The 18,877-nt window shown below is 35.2% G+C and overlaps 1 protein-coding gene across 1 annotated transcript in view; it reads left to right on the top strand.

Annotated features, from left to right (window-relative positions):
• CTNNA2 (catenin alpha 2) overlaps positions 1-18,877 on the top strand; it is a 1,212,193-nt gene that overhangs the window by 1,170,518 nt on the left and 22,798 nt on the right. The window contains exon 18 of the mRNA XM_024129861.2: positions 9,155-9,298. Within this exon, the coding sequence (XP_023985629.1) occupies positions 9,155-9,298 (144 nt within the window). The remainder of the gene's footprint in view (positions 1-9,154; positions 9,299-18,877) is intronic.

Consider the following 18,877-nt stretch of genomic DNA (forward strand, 5'->3'; position numbering starts at 1 on the left):
ATTGTCTTTTCCTCATTTAGATGTAGTCCAAACCATCACTGGCTTTTATCACTTGCACTGTTGGCATTTGCAGAGGTGTTTGAGATTGAGAACACCATCAAGAAGCCTGTTTCCTTCTTTGAGTCTTATTGGCAATGTTCATAAATCCTTGCATGGGAGAAGGCTTCTTTTAGAGGAATGTTATACAACTTTATAATAATTCTGAGTCAAACGCATTATAAAGGTTTGCTTATATTGCTCAGTTATGGGCCTGCTCTTGGTCTCTTCATGATTTTTTTTCCAAGCTTGATTGTTATTTGGTGCCATACCTGCCTGTGTAGTCTGCTGTCTTTGCCACTTCTGCCTCCATCTTATTCTTCATCCTCCTTCACTGATGGCCAATGGAGAAAAAAATCAATATGTTTATTTTGCAAAATAGCCACAAATGACTGCCTTCAAAGTTCTGAAAGAGTCAAGAATGTGAGACCCCATACACACAAACTTTTCAATGATTTTGCCAAGAAAGTGCACCCATGCTTTGAGCCCCATTTATTTTGTTGTCTGGCATGACAATGTTGCTATATTTTTAAGGAGAAGCTCCTATAGTATAAAATGCAATCAAAAAAGAGAAATACTTGAATCTTCCTCCCTTTATCCCTGTGTCATTATGTACATGGGATTCAAAGCTGTGGCTTCTTCCCTGAAATATGCAAAAGCCTCCAGGAAGGTATATTTGTTAGAAGTCAAAGCTTCTACTAAAACAGAAGAGATTTGGGTAGATTGTTTCCATTTTGCTAAGGGAAATGATTTGGATTTCAAAACTGAGCACCATGTTTTTATAGTCTCATGTTGGCATGATGAACTTATGTTAAACAAAATGCACATATACCATGTCAGCATGTATATGTTTTATGTGAGTCTGTGTGTTCAAACTGGGAAAGGCTTCTTCTGTTATATTTGCCTTTGGCTTGAGAGGTAGCTCAGGAAATTTCAACAGGTCATGGGGACAGTGAATGCCAAAGCTCTTCACAAGTCATGGGAACTAGAGAAATAAAGCAAATAAAAAAAAATATGCCTACATATGCTCATTCACACAACTCCTGTCTAAGAAGCACCATTAGTTTTCTGGCTGGCAATCAATTTTCTAAAGTCATTGGCTTAAACTTTTCTCAACAGCGGAAAAGTGCCATTCTTATTAAATCTCAAAGTATAAGATGCATATTTGGGAGCCAATTCAGCTCAACCTGGTTGCTAAGCAGGTAATGGGAAAGGGAATTAAAAAAAAACAAACACAAAAAAACAAAACAAACAAACAAAAAAAAAACTAAGAGAGTAATACAAATGTTAGAGAGAAAGTGGAAGAAACTAAAGCCCAGACAATTAAACAGCCTGATAGTTTATATACTGGCTTTATTTGCTTGTTTAGTTTAGTGTTTGGTAGTTTAATCTCTTAAGCCGATTTACATGCTTTTTGGAAAAAGGACCATCAAAGTAAGAAAAGAAGAAAAAGAGGAAAGGATGGAGGATAGGAAGGAAAAAGCATGAAAGAAGGAAAAAGATAAAACAAAGGAAAGAGAAACTTAACCATAGTGTATTATAAATTAGTTTAGTGCAAGTAATATCCATTAAAGGTGACAGTGTTATATTCATCATGAGAGAAAAGTTGAGCCACACTTTTTTCAGTATGTAGATATATTTTGAATACAAATAAGTTCCAGGGTCATGCTATGGAAATTACCTGTATATTTAATTATTGTGTTTTAATTAATTTTTATTCACTAGGTTTCAGAGGAGTTAATAGGTTCTTTTAAATTTAAAAATGGAGATATACACATGGAACTGGAAAAATGAAAACCATTTTATAAACTTTGATTATCTTTAGCTACCGAAAGATTTACACTTTGCACATTATTCTGAATGAGATTGGAAACACAAACACAGGGTTTTAGAACATAGAGCGCTGAATATCAAGCATTCTGATAAAATGGAAATATTCCACGTACATTAATTTTTTTACATTCAAATACAACAGGAGCCCCATTATAACAATGAAGCCAGAGCGCAGGAGCAATAACCCTGCTCTGGACAGGAATTTGATGTTCAGGTCAGAGATGGAGGGATGCTGATATAATTTATAGCTGACTCCCCATGAAAGTGTTACAAAGTTAATAGATTTTATTGCATATAAATGCCTTTTTTCACACAAACAAAATATAGGAACAGAGTTTAGAGGTGAGGAATGTTAGTTCCCTTAGTCCTCAGGCTGATTGAATGGAGCTCTGACCTATTCCCGAGGGACTGAGTAATTTGCCCTAATGTGCACTTTTGTTCTTTGTCTTTTAATCTCTCCTTTCTAAATTTGAATTCCTTTCAATTGGGTTATGGATAGGTTTGACAAGGTGAACAAGTATAATTTGAAACACCAGTAGGATTTGAATTGGTAAAGAGAAAATTGTAGAATAAGGGTCAATTATAGTTACTCTTATAGCCTATGTTTCATATCATTAAAAAAATTGGACTAAATTAAAATTAACATGAATATTCATGATGATAAATGAAAAATATTTATAAAAATGCTGGAAACTGAGAACATTCAAATCAATCCTACCTGACACTGGCATATGATCGAAGATACATATATGCTATATGTATATGCATACATGTATGCATACAACAAATACATGTGATTTGACACTTAACTTCCTTGTTCCCTAAATAAGCTAATCAAGAACTGAACAAATGGTTGACAACTGTGACATATTTGATTCAATACAATACAGTTTTGGGGAAAGTATGGTGTTTATTTGTACCATGCTATATATATATATATACATATATATATTTGTACAATGCCATATATATGTGTATATATAAATATATATAGATAGATAGATATAGATATATATAATTGTGTTTTGTTGAGATGAGAATTACATTTTACTTGAAAATTTCTGTGTTCACTCTGTAAAAAAAGTGTCAGTATTTTGTAATGGAATGAAACATTCACTGAAACAAGCGTTGTACTTAGTTGTGTAGACTTGTACTTTAAACAAGCCTTTTTGGGGAAAGAGTCATTTTTGTTATATCTTCTGATTCTGTCTATTGTCAATTCTCGATTATCTCTACTGATCAAAGTATAGTCATAATGGGAAAAAATCTAAATGGCTAGTTTTCAGTTTGGGTTTGGAATCCACTTCTGTGCTTCATTTAAACAAAAGGGTATGTGTTCAGACAACTCACAGCAGTTCCAAAGAATTTTATCCAGACCTTCCAGAGGGTAAGCCATTAAGTATTTGGGCTTAAAGGACTTTTTCTGATCTGGGGAGAGTAGGAGAATCCAGATCCAGGGAAGTAAAATTAAAACAAACTTCAGTGGAGATACTCTGTACCGATAAGAAAATTAAACGGGTATTTATCGTTTTCAGAATGGCAGTAGTTCTTTGCACTTAATCTGCTAGTATGAGGGGTTGTTGCATAATTCAATCTTTCTCCCAACAACCTGCCCCCTAATCTGTTATGATGGTAAAACTATAGCCACTTAAATTCTGATTCCCGTGTTAAGTCTTCCTCCATTACATCCGTGTCAATGTACATTGTCATTGATTTTTGCACAACCCCAATTATGCAAACCTTCAGAGAAAAATAACACTTAAGTGTTTTTGCAGTGCAAATTCATTCTCTCAGTGTTATAAAAGTGACATTTAACAAACTCAAGGTATTATTTTTGGAAGAAATTGGAAATAAGAATTTTTATAAGAAAAGTAAAAAATCTCCTTGGGTGTCAGGCATCATAGGAAGCTTTATGTCTGTAGCACCACAGCACAAGCTGTCTCCCTTGAATTCAGATAATCTTGCACAAATGAGGAAGGTATACTGCTCTGCTATAAGAAGTAACTCTTCAGTTACATACTTGAAGATACAGATTCTAAACTTATCAAGATGGTCAATTCCGTTCATTGAAAAAAAAAATCAGTTATCCACTGATGAACTTAAACCAGTTGGTTTTCTTACTGAATTGTTTTATGCATAGAAAAAGACTTTATAGTCTAATGCTCTCATCTAAAATAAGAAAACAGACTCTATTGTGGCAAAACTTGTATGTGAACCAAGCAAGTAACTCTTTTGACCTTGACTGGAGACATGGATTGAACTAACTTGGATCTACTCAGTGGAGTGATTTGATTGCATCACCTGAACTTGTGAGCTGAGCAGTTTCTATTTTAGTTTGAGGGCATCATAGCTTGTAAGAGTAGAAGGGGTTAGTGGCTTTAGGAAGAGTGTCTCTGCATCAGAAATGTCAATGCCAATACCTGTCATTGAATCAATGAACTTTCCTTCCTTTGGGTTTTAGAATTTTTTCAAGTTTCAAAAGCCTCGAATTAAAAGAAGGAAGGCAAATACTTTATTGGTTAGTAATTAATGCCTTAGATTTTACTTAATATTCTGAGGATGATTTGGCATCAAATGAATAGTAATATTTTGTGAAAACTTGGAAATTATACACATGGGAGGTACCTAGATGAGGGACAATGATTGCATATATCTTTTGATATCTGTGAAACACAGGCAAACCTATTTAAGATATACTGGTTTGTACCATTTTCCCATGAGACAAGTTCTAATTTTGAGATATTGTCAATATGTGATAATTGTCTGAGTTCATTCTAAGATGTTCTTTATTAATCTATAGTTTTAATAATGAATGTCTGTAGTAGTGTCTTAAGAACCACAACCCCTCCCCCCCATTTTTAAGTAGTTTTGGATATGTGAGAACAACCCAGATCTATCTGTTCCCTTCAGTTGAACCAAATAATTATGAGAAGCCAAAGCGTTGAGTGAATACCTTTATTTAGACACAGTATCTGTAACTCATTTCCTCTTTTTTGGCTTTCCTGTATACACTTCAATTCATCAGCTCTAGTCAAGAAATACATTATTTTGAACGGGTTACCTAAACCTATTGTTTTTTGTTGTTGTTGTTCCTACTTGGACATGCCTCAAGAGAAGATAAAATATGAATAAGTTGATATAAAAGATATAAATAAGTAAAAAAGAGAATATGAATATTAAAACCATATACAAACATTATCTGGGAATTTCATTATTGATTTTGCACAAAATTCCATGACCTCAGATGACTCAAAATAAAGGAAATAAAAAGACCCCCATAGCAAAACTGAGACAGGAGTAATGTTTTTCTAGAAAAAGATCAGTGTTTCCATAATCCGTTCTTAATTTCTAACGATGAATTAACAATCAGAGTTCAAATAGATGTATTTATTGCTCGTTCTCATAAGGATATTTTAATTCATTGAATTCAATGTTTCCATTGCGTTTCAACTATGTAAAAGGCATGGTGCTAAATATTGGTTGGGTGACAGAATTCAAAGTTCTTTATCTCTAATAGCAAATACTTTTGTGAAAAGGATAAATTTTTCCATCCATTGTGCTTTTGTTAGATTGTGGAGTCTATTGTTTTCATTTTTTCCCCATTTAGTTTCTCATCTTACTGTTTAGCATTTTCAGCTGGAATAGCAGGGTGTCTGTTGAACTACCTCTGTACTCACTGGCTTTCTTGGTTTATTCTAGAAATAAAACTGCGTTTAACTTACTATTGTCTACATTCTGTCCCTACAGATTATGTCAAATGCTTTCTCCAGCTTAATTTAAATGATTTATAAAATATGTCTTTGATCACAAACCTTAGAAGAGAAATATGTTCCGTGTTATGGCCCATGTATCTTACAAATAGGAAAGACTTCTGGATGGGCAATGTGAAGGATTTTTAGCTCAGATTTCTTTTACTGCTTCACAATACATTGTCTTATGCTATCTTGAACAGTCATTTTCCTTCTGGGCAATAAATATATTTCAAATATTTCATCCTAATCCTATTTTCTTGAAGGCAAACTTAATTTAGACTTTAATCTATTCTTTCATCATCAATACTGTATCTTATTTTATTGCTTTTCTCTGAATACCTTCATCTGTACAGATGCTTTGCTGATAGTGAACTTGACTGGAAGTCTGGCTAGATGTTCTGTCAAATCTCTACAATCTGTCTCTTGACCTCTTTTATATGTTTTCCTTTGCAAATCTATTTTGCAACTGAAAGAGAATATCCTGGAGAAGTTCCAGGATATCAGAGAAGTTCCAGGATATCAGATGCTGAGAAGTCAGCATCATCTTCTAAGGACCATGTACTCTTTTAAGCCCAAGGTTCTATATGTGAGACACTATCTTAAGACAAACTCAAACATGATCTCTTTATCTGGGAACTCCCAATTCAAATCTGTTGCTATCAAAATTAATTGTATTCTCTCTTACTGTAATATTTCTCTTTAATAATAACATTTCGGTCACACTGCATGCCAACTGCCTGATCATGTCTCCCATGATAAATTATTTGGTAAATACGTCTGTGGATTATTCTTTTGGCGTGTACAAATTATTCCACCTGACTTTTCTCAATCCTTTGCACTAAGAAGTTGAATTAAAACTTTTTTGTTTCAACAAACAAACAAAAAGTTGAAACCAACCCTACATCTCTCTGGTCCAAACAAAATTATAACCAAGACTTCAATAATAAGGTCTCTTGACTGAAATCTTGCAATCACTTCATGTCTTGCCTTAAAGGGCTAACTCATCCATTTATGTGATGACATAGGAAGTATGCATCAAATCCGTAATTGTAATAAGACTTCATTTTCATAAAAAAATGTCAAGAGGCTACATCCTAAGAAGAGTTGGAAATTATTTGATCCAGGCATTGTATTCCGTGTCAAAGAAAATTTTGTTATTTTAACTAATATCATAACTAAAGACATTATTGCAATCAATCATACTATTTTCACCTAAAAAGTCAGCACAGTTCACCACTCTGCATCCATTTGATGCAGCCTAGTTTTGCATTGGGTTCCTGAAGACATGCTCCATTTCCAGATAAACAATAGATAATTAATTAAGAATACCAATAGATTATAATCTAAGTCCAGTTTGTTTTATTTCAATATTTAAAAAGTGTTTAACTCCATTTTATTCTAATATCTTAATGCTGGCAAAAGTGTACTCCTTTGTTTGGTAGTAAAAATTTTAAAATGCTTATTGGAAGAATGGACAGCTGCATCATTAATCTAAAATAGTGATTTTTGTATTTTGTATGAAAGGTGAGATGACACAGATAAGTTTCTAATACATAATAATCATTTTTGAAACTGATTGATAAAAGAATTGGTAAAATAATAACACTTTCCCTACAGTGAAAAATCAGGAGATGGCTGATTTCTAAAGCCAAACAGGATTGTCATAAAACATGAAAAAGCAAGGATAAGCCAACTAGTCAATGATCTAATATGTAAAAATTGGAAGAAAATAGCTTTATAGACTATTGATTGTGAAATTTCACACAATAAATGCTGTTAAATATAGAATTTGAATTTAGACTTAGAATTATTGAACATAAAAAGAATAATTCAGCAAGGAAAACATACGCACAGTATTATTGCTTCTTCTAGTAAGTACTAAAAAACCCAAATATAGGAAAATTTTCAATTTCATTCTTGCTTCTCATATGCCAATTTTTTTTCTTTTTTATTGACTTTAATTCTCTAAAGACATTCTTTAAATTCCTTTAACATTTATTTTGAAGTAAAAGATAGGAGTAATGTTGCCAAATTCATAATCAGTTTGAATTTATTAGCTTCTGTGTTTCAAAATGCTCCCTAATCTACCAATTTTGTATAGTTTAAAATTGTGATTATTTAATACACTTAGATATTTAGTGATCTAAGAATGACAGGACTAGAGATAGAACTGTATTGGCTTAAAACGCCAGAAAAAAATCCAAATTAGGAATTTTGTTTATCTGCATACAGAAACAGGCTCTGGGCTTTACCCATTTATGATGCTGTGAATTGTAGGCTATTATTTTGAATCTTTACTGAAATATTTTCTGTGGAAAAAGGTTCACTTTTCGTATATTCCACTGGGCAAATAAAGATCTGGCTTCCATGTGGATGGTTTCAGGACCTGCTTGCTCTTCCTTTTCTTTTGTCATAATACTCACTTGACAACTTTGATCAGTTCAGTTTTTAAAGCTCTAAATCTACATTTGAAAAGAAAAAAGACCTAGTGCTCTCCACATTTTTCTCCCATCTTGCCTGATTTCCAAAAAAAAAAATAATAATAATTTGGAGTCAGGCTTTAAACAAAGCTATAACGCTATGACTATAGCAGAACTGCATGCGACAAAAATGTTTGGTCACTGAGCATTACTGGGTCACCTAAACTTGACCTCTAAAAGTAGCAGCGTAGTGGACCTTGTGATTGGAGCAATATTGCCATTTGATTTTTCTCCAGGTTTGAAGGTTGGATCTAATTATCCCCTTTAGGTGTATGTTATATTTGATACACATATAAAAACTTAGTCAAGATTGTCAGTAATATTTTGTCTCAAAAATAACATTTTAAGAGGTAGAAATTCCAAGGGTAGAACTAGGCATTGGTTATTGGCTTATCTTTTAAATTGTTCCTGTCACACAACTCACGCTTGGGTACAAAAAAGAACAGTATAAAAGAATTGCCATTCTAGCAACAATGAGTACGTTAATTCCTCAGTGAACCCAATGGAAGAGGTAAGTATCCCTTTAGCACCATGTACTGGCTGAGTGTGCTGAGGCCGAGAGCTTGCACCATGTACTGGCTGAGTGTGCTGAGGCCGAGAGCTTGCTGAAGGTCACACAGCAGGGCAATGGAACTTCCTAGAAAGACATCTGACATTCCCCATGTACCGTTCCAGGCGTTAAGAGCTTCAGCCCTTGCTTTCTCTCTTGGTGATCTTCAATGTTTTAAATAAGGGATTCATTCCCTTTGAACCCCACTACAATTGTCCCTTACAATGCCTGACAAGGCGGGATGCTGCTTCATCCTCCTTCTCCCAGACAGTCCATTTATCTGTTCAAGAGAGCCAATGAGGAATCCAAATGGCCGGACTGCTTAATATCACGGAGGCCCACCCATATTTCTTTCAGTACGTAATTCCTTCATAAGCCTCTTTCTCCCAATTACCCATTCCCTCTTCCACCTCCCTAATCCCTTCCCAATAGGGTACGTTTTTTTTTTTTTTTTCTCTTGCTCTCTCTCTCACTCTCTCTTTTCTGTATCTCTCGGAAATCAGACAGGAGTTCAGAGCAATTTCACTACCTTTTATGAGGTAGATTGTGATGTCATAGATGGGGGCAGGGCTAGTCAACTTTCTACCCACCTCCCAACCTGTGCTGAGGGAGCTCCGATCGGGTGTGGAAGCAGTGATTCTTCCATGGTGAGTAACTTTGCTTTCTGATCTAACCTGTCTCATTGTAAACCTTAATTTTGAAAGTAGGGGGATGGGGTTTCAAGGAAGTAAAGATGTGACCAATCAAGCCGTCTTTACTTACTATTAACCAACTTTGGGCAAAGGATCTACTTATTTATTCTTTATTTAAGTCTAAAATTCCACAACACAGATGAACTCTTCAAGCATGATCTAAACTTGAGAAGTTGAAAATGGTATTTTCATTCCTTTATTTCTCATTCTTTCTTCCCATTGGGACTGAAAGTCATTGCATATGTGGAATGAATCCATTCTGTAGTCTTTTAGTGAGCTTTCTATACAGGAAGACTAGTTAAGAAAGTGTATTCTTCTTAATTTGAAAGATTTCAGGATCACAGAATATCCTTTATTAATGTTTAGCCAGAGAATCAATCTGCTCTTCTAAAATTGTAGAGTAAAACTGTGAAGAAACTGATACATAAGAATTATCAACAAACTTGGTTCTGATATAAACAAATGAAAACTTTCAAATGCAAAAACTAAAATATTTATTTAAAAAAAAAAGTCACCACTCTTGTAAGATTAAGGGTGCATCCATTTCAATGTGTCTCAACCAAATTTGCTACCTTTTTGTTGCATGTCATAACAATGATGCTGTTTTATAGGATTTCTTGGTAAAGAGCTGTGAAAAACCACAGTTCTTTGTTTCATTTGGGTTTCTATTATTACTGATTAATCCTTTTATATGCCATAGTATTTAGAAGGAAAAGATCAACTGGAGTGAGTGTGTTCCTTCATTTTCCTTGTTCTCTCCTGTGTACCTATTAAAATGGTTAAAATGTCAACTTTTATATTAGAGGGCAAAGAAGGTTCATGGAGATGGTTACATCTTTAAGGGATGTCGAAACATCAGGGTGGATGTTTTTAAAAAGGTTTGACCATCAGAATGTGAGGCCCGTTACTTTTCATGGGGTGGGATTAAAAGCATTCTAGTTTGAATCATAGGTATTATGAAGTGTGTTAAGCAGGTATCATTCATTTTTTCAAATCCCTTTAACTAGGTATGTATGGATATGGGTATTGGAGAATTGGGGTAGTTTAAAAGGAGGAGTCCTTTTTTTTTTCCCAATGTTCAAATGTTTTAATGGCCTTTAGATTATGCACATGGAGCATATATTAAATTACATTATCTATTAACATTCAGAAAGAGAAATGCTACTTGTATCTCAGTCTGTATACTCCACACCGACTTTTCTACTCAAGAGGATTGTATTAAATTGTTTATGTTTTACTTCCTTGCTAGATCTTAAGCTCAGTGAAGGGACCAAACCTCATACAGTCAATGCTGTTTTGATTTGCCCCCAAATTTAAAATTCTTGGACACCATAAGGAGGAGTCCTTTCTCATAAGTAGCTCTTCTGTTACATGTAGAGCCTCTATCCTTCCCCCACAAGGGCTCTCCCCCTTTTCATTACCTGGGGTGGAGTGGTATCATGACTGCTGAAGTTATTTTCCCACCTAAGCTTTCTAACCTAAAGAAGTGACTGTAACGGTAGAGATTTCAGGCACAATAAGGAGAAATAGAGTCATAACTGGCCCATAGGAAGATTTAGGTGATAATCACCTGCAGTCAACTTAATATTGCAATGTGGGTTACAATGCCAAAGTCCCATATGTTGGGTGATTCCTCTCCAGTCTCTGGCCTACCTTCCATTAAAAGTGCTAAACCCTGGAAACCAAGTAGAAGTTAACCTTCAGTGCCAGAAAAATCCGATATCTAATCATAGCTCAAGTTTTTAATGTCTTTTGTCAACCCCTCATACAGCTGCCAGGTAAGAAATGCTCATATTTTACAAACCCTTGGAATACAATCATCTTTAAAATTCGTGAGTTAAGAATGGTTGTGTTGTGCGCTTGTGCAAATTCAGAGAATCTATCATGGAATGCATTGTGCATGCACTTGTATACCCTCATGTGCATGTTTCATTTATAGTGGTGTTCAGTGTTTTTATATCCATTTTGTATGTATTTGAATTATAATTTAAAATACATACATATATTTTGCTCCAAACAAAAGAGTGAGATAAAACAGGAGTTGCTTAATCTGGGGTCTGAACACTGGTGCACTAGTCCTTTTTCTGTCAGTGGCTAATTAAGTAACTCAAAGTAAATTACTTAGATCTCTTGGGTCTCAGTTTTCTCATCTCTAAAATGATGATAGATGATTTAAAGGATATATTCTAAAGTAATCCTGCTCTAAAATTCTATCATAAAATGATATATTTTTGAAGAACTGGTTTATGGGGAATAAAGATTGTATAGTTGATGAGACCTAATTTTTGTAGTTGACATACAGTTAGTTTTTCAAACTAGAAAGAAAATTTCAGTCCAAACTAGTCTTAAAATGTACTGTATATCTGATGTAGTATTATTTGGTTAATGATGTTAGTGGGTCCTGTTCTTTTAAGTTGACAATATCAAGCCCATGATGATTAGCTGTGTGTTGATTTGGAAGACTGATTTGTTTTTTAGCTCCATAATTTTATGTTATTCTGATTATTTGAGATAAAGAAAATATCCTCATCCACTAGGTAATAGATGGAGCTAGGTCTCATTGGGACTCTCAAATTCAAAATTATTTATGCAGTATTGCAGGAATTCCCTTGTGCTGTTGGGAAGAGTTCATGAGTAGGGAATTGGTGGTTACTGAGCTATGTGCTATGAAGGATAAAAGACATGTAAGCCCTGGCTCCTACTCTTGAGGAATGTGCAACCTTTTTGGGAGTCTGGACACATGTAAAGTGACAACATAAAAGTGAAGACAGTAAGTGTCAGAGTGGTCTGGGGTAGACTGGATTGTACTGGGAAGGTGAGAAGCTGTGAGAAGCTGAGGCCTTCAGCTAACTTTGAACAGTGTGGTTTAGATTTGTGTTGTTTGTGTGTACATAATGAGGGCAGGTCAGCAAGCTCACAGAATTGTAAATGTTGCAGAGGCTATCTTGTGTTTAGAAATGCCACGTATCAAAATCAAAAGTCTTTGCTAAGAGTCCAACCCCATACCTTCCCAGAGCCCCTCTACCCTTAATTATATGCTGACTTTATAATATATGAAGAGGAGGCGGCAAGTGACTGACTTGCAATGATTATTAAAATATAATCAGGCAGCTATTTTCTTAGTTACACAAGAGGTCACATGATCACTCACAGCCACAACTGAGGAAGAGAAATAAATAAAAGGAAGGAATTATGGACAGAAGGAGGCTCTAGCTCTGGGACATTGTGGTTTTCTGAAAAAGGTGGAAATGGATTATCATTTGGACAATCAAAGGGATTATCACTGACAGGTTTAGAAACATTGGATGGTCATGGAAATGCCCATAAGCTGATGAGAATCCATGTAACCAGGGTGATTTTCCAAAGCAAATGGAAGTTTCTTGCACTGAATAGGAATCATGTCAGACTCTGCTCTCAAAGAGACAATGATTATGCAAGTCTTTCCCTAATACACTAGGAAAGAGGTTATTGATTTGGGCATGACTTACCCACTTTGACAAAGCACATTTAGGTTTGAAAGCCTCTCTGTTCCTGTAGATTCACAGATGATTTTCAGTGTATACTTTGTATCACTTAGAGGGCACTGTTTTTGTATTTCTTGCCATCCAAGTTCCTTCCAAGTTACTACTTAAGCCTTTCTAACAGACAGAAATTCTGTGAGTAGACCTGCTTTATTACCTATCCCAGATTCTAAGGACTTGGTTTACATCATCCAGTGAATGTTTTGTAATTTTCTATCATGACATAAAAATTAATTTCTAGCATATATTATCTCAGGAAATCACTTTCAGAAGCTAAATTGTCTATATGGGAATAATGAAGTAGTATGATCAAGGTCAGTTTTACAAAGCAAGGAATATTCTCTTAGAACTAATTTTCCCCAAAAGTTGAAGTAGAACTTCCATAAATTTTTGTGGAACAATCTAGCCTATTAAAGGAAGTTAAAGATATTACAATTAGGTTTGTCCCAAGAGAACAACAACAAGGATGGCAACTCTTCACCTCCTCCCCCAAAATGTCCCTAGGGGTAATTTTAGAAATAGAAGTTCAGTTAGATTTATAATTCAATAAACAATTATTGAGTAAATAACATGTGATATTCACTGTCTTATGGATGGACATGGAAGTAGCAATGGAAAACAGACACATAATCAGTAACTGTGATAGATGATAATAATCACTCTAACAGAAATATATACAAAGTGATATGGGCATTCCTGTAGAGAAGGGGAAGAGGAAGCTTCATAAATGGGACAATACCTTTGAGTCTTCACAGATAAATGGATAGGAGCTTAAAGTAGATGAGGAGAGAAATGATTATCCCAGAAGAGGTACAGAATGTCCATAATATTGAGGTATAGATGTATTTTATGCTGACCAGACCTGAAAATGTCAGAGATGGGTGGAAAGATGGAGAAGAATCAAAGGTGAAATAAGAAAGGTAGGTGGGCACTGGATATCAAATAAAATTTTATGACCTATTCTAATTTTAGTGAGTATCTCTCAAAATGGTCAGAGGATCATCTGCATGCCAAATGCAGAAAGAGGTGGGAGGAGACTGTTAAAATGCAGAATCCTGGACCAGGCTGCAGGCCCCTTGAATCAGGACTGTAGGGATTATGTAGGTTCTTGTACTTAACCCCACCTTCGACATGCCAGGTGATCCATTTTCACACCGAAGTTTCAGAATCTCTACAAGGCAACAGAATTGACTCATGGTTTCTATGTTCTTGGAAGAAGAATCAAAAAAAAAAAGAAAAAAAGAATTAAAATATTAAGAATAAAAGATTTGGAAAAACAGGATAAAGGTAAGATAAGAATGTTCTGGAGAAAGTTGGTTTACATTTCTGTTAGGTGTTAAAAAAATTTTCTAAGAATGGTGGGTTTTAAGTATAAAGAATTACTAAGTGATGCTGTGAAATATAGCTTGAAGAAAAGACATGCAACTATAAACATTTAAGGGACCATCTAGTTCTTTCATCATCATGGTCCAATGCAGGGAGTTAATCAAGTTCAGAGCTAAGTTGTTCTGTAGCTCCCAACTCGTGTCAAGAGAAGGGATAGAGACAACACTGCAGAGAAATATTTATTTCTGCTTGGTATTCGTTGGTAGAGCTATTTGACTGCTTTTTAATTTAATTAGGTGAACTCATTAAAAAATATTTATATATGTATATATTCCCATTGTGATGAGAAAAATCAAGCTTTCAAGCCAATGTAGGGTCTATGGTCTATGTTGAAAAATATTAATATCATAACTATATATTTCAATAAACAATCTTTCAGAAATGCTCATTTTTTCTATATATATATATTCTTTTCATGTACAATAGCCATTATCCTACAACCACCAATCTGTGTAGAGAGTTATACAAATGTTCAAAGAAGAGGGAGGCACTAGAGAGGTATTTTACATTTGACTAAGACATGAGCATGAGCCCTGGTCAGGAAGAAGGTGGCCCTCTTATCACAGCAAGGAGGGTCAGTTCTGGATTTAACCCTCTAATTGCTTTGCATACAGTTCTCTTCCAGATTGCCAGAATCTTCTCTATTTTTTAATTTGAGAATTTCATTGTTTATAAGTTGAGAAATGATAGAGAATCTTGCTTTTTCTTCATATACATCTCTCTGCAGGTAATAGCAATAACTGCTTTGGTAGAGCTGGTGATACTGCCACATTCTAGAAGCACTTAATTGGTAGGATGCCAGTGCCTGCCATTAATTGAGCAAATTAGTTTCAGCATGTTGATTTAAAAGAAAAAAATGATTTTTTAAATTCTTACAGATTTTTTTAAACCAATCACATGTAGCTCTGTCATTGGGCCTTTATTACACCAACCCAGCCAAACATAACCTTGGGTGGTTCGTAGAAATCTGCCATGCAAAATTATTTACCTTAAGGCCTAGCATTTTACCTGAGTAAAAACCAAGCCAGAGAACAGTGATAGCCACATGGTTTTGATGTCAGAGATCTGAAAAATAAGTTACAGAATATCATGTTCTCCCAAGTATTATGAGAAGCCATTGGAGTGACCTGAGCACGTGGCTGACAGGATCTTGGTGCTCCGGACTAGTGTCAGGCCTAAGCCTCTGAGGTGGGAGAGCCAAGTTCAGGACACTGGACCACAGAAACATACCAACCCCACATAATATCAATTGGTAAGAGCTCTCCCAGAGAGCTCCATCTCAACGCTAAGACCCAGGTGAACCCAAGGGCCAGCAAGCTCCAGTGCTGGACACCTCATGCCAAACAACTAGCAAGACAGGAACACAACCCTACCCATTAACAGAGAGGCTGCCTAAAATCATAATAAGTTCACAGACATCCCAAAACACACCACCGGATGCAGTCCTGCCCATCAGAAAGACACGATACAGCCCCACCCACCAGAACACAGGCACCAGTCCCCTCCACCAGGAAACCTACACAAGCCACTGAACCAACCTCACCCACTGGGGGTAGACACCAAAAACAACAGGAACTACGAACCTGCAGCATGGGAAAAGGAGACCCTAAACACAGTAAGTTAAACAAAACGAGAAGACAGAAAAATACACAGCAGATGTAGGAGCAAGGTAAAAACCCACCAGACCAAAAAAAAATGAAGAGGAAATAGGCAGTCTACCTGAAAAAGAATTCAGAGTAATAATAGTAAAGGGGATCCAAAATCTTGGAAACAGAATGGAGAAAATACAAGAAACGTTTAACAAGGACTTGAAAGAATTAAAGAACAAACAAAAAAATGATTAACAACACAATAAATGAAATTAAAAATTCTCTTGAAGGAATCAATAGCAGAATTACGGAGACAGAAGAACGGATATGTGACCTGGAAGGTGAAAGAGTGGAAATAACTACTGCAGAGAAGAATAAAAAAAAAAAAGAAAGAAAAGAACTAAGGACAGTCTCAGAGACCTCTGGGACAACATTAACCACACCAACATTTGAATTATGGGGATCCCAGAAGAAGAAGAGATAAAGAAAGTGTCTGAGAAAATATTTGAAGAGATTATAGTTGAAAACTTCCCTGACATGGGAAAGGAAATAGTCAATCAAGTCCACGAAGAGCAGAGAGTCCCATACAGGATACATCCAAAGAGAAACATGACAAGACACATATTAACCAAATTATCAAAAATCAAATACAAAGAAAAAATATTAAAAGCAGCAAGGGAAAAGCGACAAATAACATAAAAGAGAATCCCCATAAGATTAAGAGCTGACCTTTCAGCAGAAACTCTGCAAGCTAGAAGGGAGTGGCCCGACATCTTTAGAGTGATGAAAGGGAAAACCTACAACCAACATTACTCTACCCAGCAAGGATCTCATTCAGATTTGATGGAGAAATTAAAATCTTTACAGACGAGGAAAAGCTAAGAGAATTCAGCACCACCAAACCAGCTTTACAACAAATACTAAAGGAGCTTCTTTTAGGCACGTAACACAAGAGAAGGAATATACCTACAAAAACAAACCAAACCAATTAAGAAAATGGTAACAGGAACATGCATATTGATAATTACCTTAAATGTAAATGGATTAAATGCTCCAACCAAAAGACATAGACTGGCAGAATGGATACAAAAACAAGCCCCTTATATATGCTGTCTACAAAGGACTCACTTCAGATCTAGGGACAGATACAGACTGAAAGTGAGGGGATGGAACAAGATATTCCAAGAAAATGGAAATCCAAAGAAAGCTGGAGTAGCAATTCCCGTATTAGACAAAATAGACTTTAAAATAAAGACTATTACAAGAGACAAAGAAGGACACTACATAATGATCAAGGGATCAATCCAAGAGGAAGATATAACAGTTGTAAATATTTATGCACCCAACATAGGAGTACATCAATACATAAGGTAAATGCTAACAGCCATAAAAGGGGAAATAGATGGTAACACAATAACAAACCAATTAAGAAAATGGTAACAGGAACATGCATATTGATAATTACCTTAAATGTAAATGGATTAAATGCTCCAACCAAAAGACATAGACTGGCAGAATGGATACAAAAACAAGCCCCTTATATATGCTGTCTACAAAGGACTCACTTCAGATCTAGGGACAGATACAGACTGAAAGTGAGGGGATGGAACAAGATATTCCAAGAAAATGGAAATCCAAAGAAAGCTGGAGTAGCAATTCCCGTATTAGACAAAATAGACTTTAAAATAAAGACTATTACAAGAGACAAAGAAGGACACTACATAATGATCAAGGGATCAATCCAAGAGGAAGATATAACAGTTGTAAATATTTATGCACCCAACATAGGAGTACATCAATACATAAGGTAAATGCTAACAGCCATAAAAGGGGAAATAGATGGTAACACAATAATAGTAGGGGACTTTAACACCGCACTTTCACCAATGGACAGATCATCCAAAATGAAAATAAATAAGGAAACACAAGCCTTAAATGACACATTGAACACGATGGACTTAATTGATATTTATAGGACATTCCATCCAAAAACAACAGAATACACTTTCTTCTCAAGTGATCATGGAACATTCTCCAGGATAGATCATATCTTGGGTCACAAATCAATCCTTGGTAAATTTAAGAAAATTGAAATCTTATCAAGTATATTCTCCAACCACAACGTTATGAGACTAGATATCAATTACAGGAAAAATAATTTAAAAAATACAAACACATGGAGGCTAAAGAATACGATGCTAAATAACCAAGAGATCACTGAAAAAAACAGAGGAAATGAAAACACGATGACCCAAAAGCTATGAGATGCAGCAAAAGTGGTTCTAAGAGGGAAGTATATAGCAATACAATCCTACCTCAAGAAACAAGAAAAATCTGAAATGAACAACATAAACTTACACCTAAAGAAATTAGAGAAAGAAGAACAAAAAAAAAAAAAAACAAAGTTAGCAGAAGGAAAGAAATCATAAAGATCAGATCAGAAGTAAATGAAAAAGAAATGAAGCAAACAATAGCAAAGATCAATAAAACTAAAAGCTAGTTCTTTGAGAAGATAAAATTGATAAACCATTAGCCAGACTTATCACCTTCGGAAACTGAACCAGGAAGAAATAGAAAACATGAACAGAACAATCACAAGCGCTGACATAGAAACTGTGATTAAAAATCTTCCAACAAACAAAAGCCCAGGACCAGATGGCTTCACACGCGAATTCTATCAAACATTTAGAGAAGAGCTAACACCTATGCTTCTCAAACTCTTTCAAAATATAGCAGAGAGAGGAACACTCCCAAACTCACTCTATGAGGCCACTATCACCCTGATACCAAAATCATATAAAGATGGCACAAAGAAAGAAAACTACAGGCCAATATCACTGATGAACATAGATGCAAAAATCATTAACAGAATACTAGCAAGCAGAATCCAACAACACATTAAAAGGATTATACAGCATGATCAAGTGGGGTTTATCCCAGGGATGCAAGGAGTCTTCAATATATGCAAATCAATCAGTGTGATACACCATATTAACAAATTAAAGGATAAAAACCATATGATCATCTCAATAGATGCA

Source organism: Physeter macrocephalus, chromosome 12, assembly GCF_002837175.3.
Source record: "Physeter macrocephalus isolate SW-GA chromosome 12, ASM283717v5, whole genome shotgun sequence".
Classification (NCBI taxonomy): Eukaryota; Metazoa; Chordata; class Mammalia; order Artiodactyla; family Physeteridae; genus Physeter; species Physeter macrocephalus.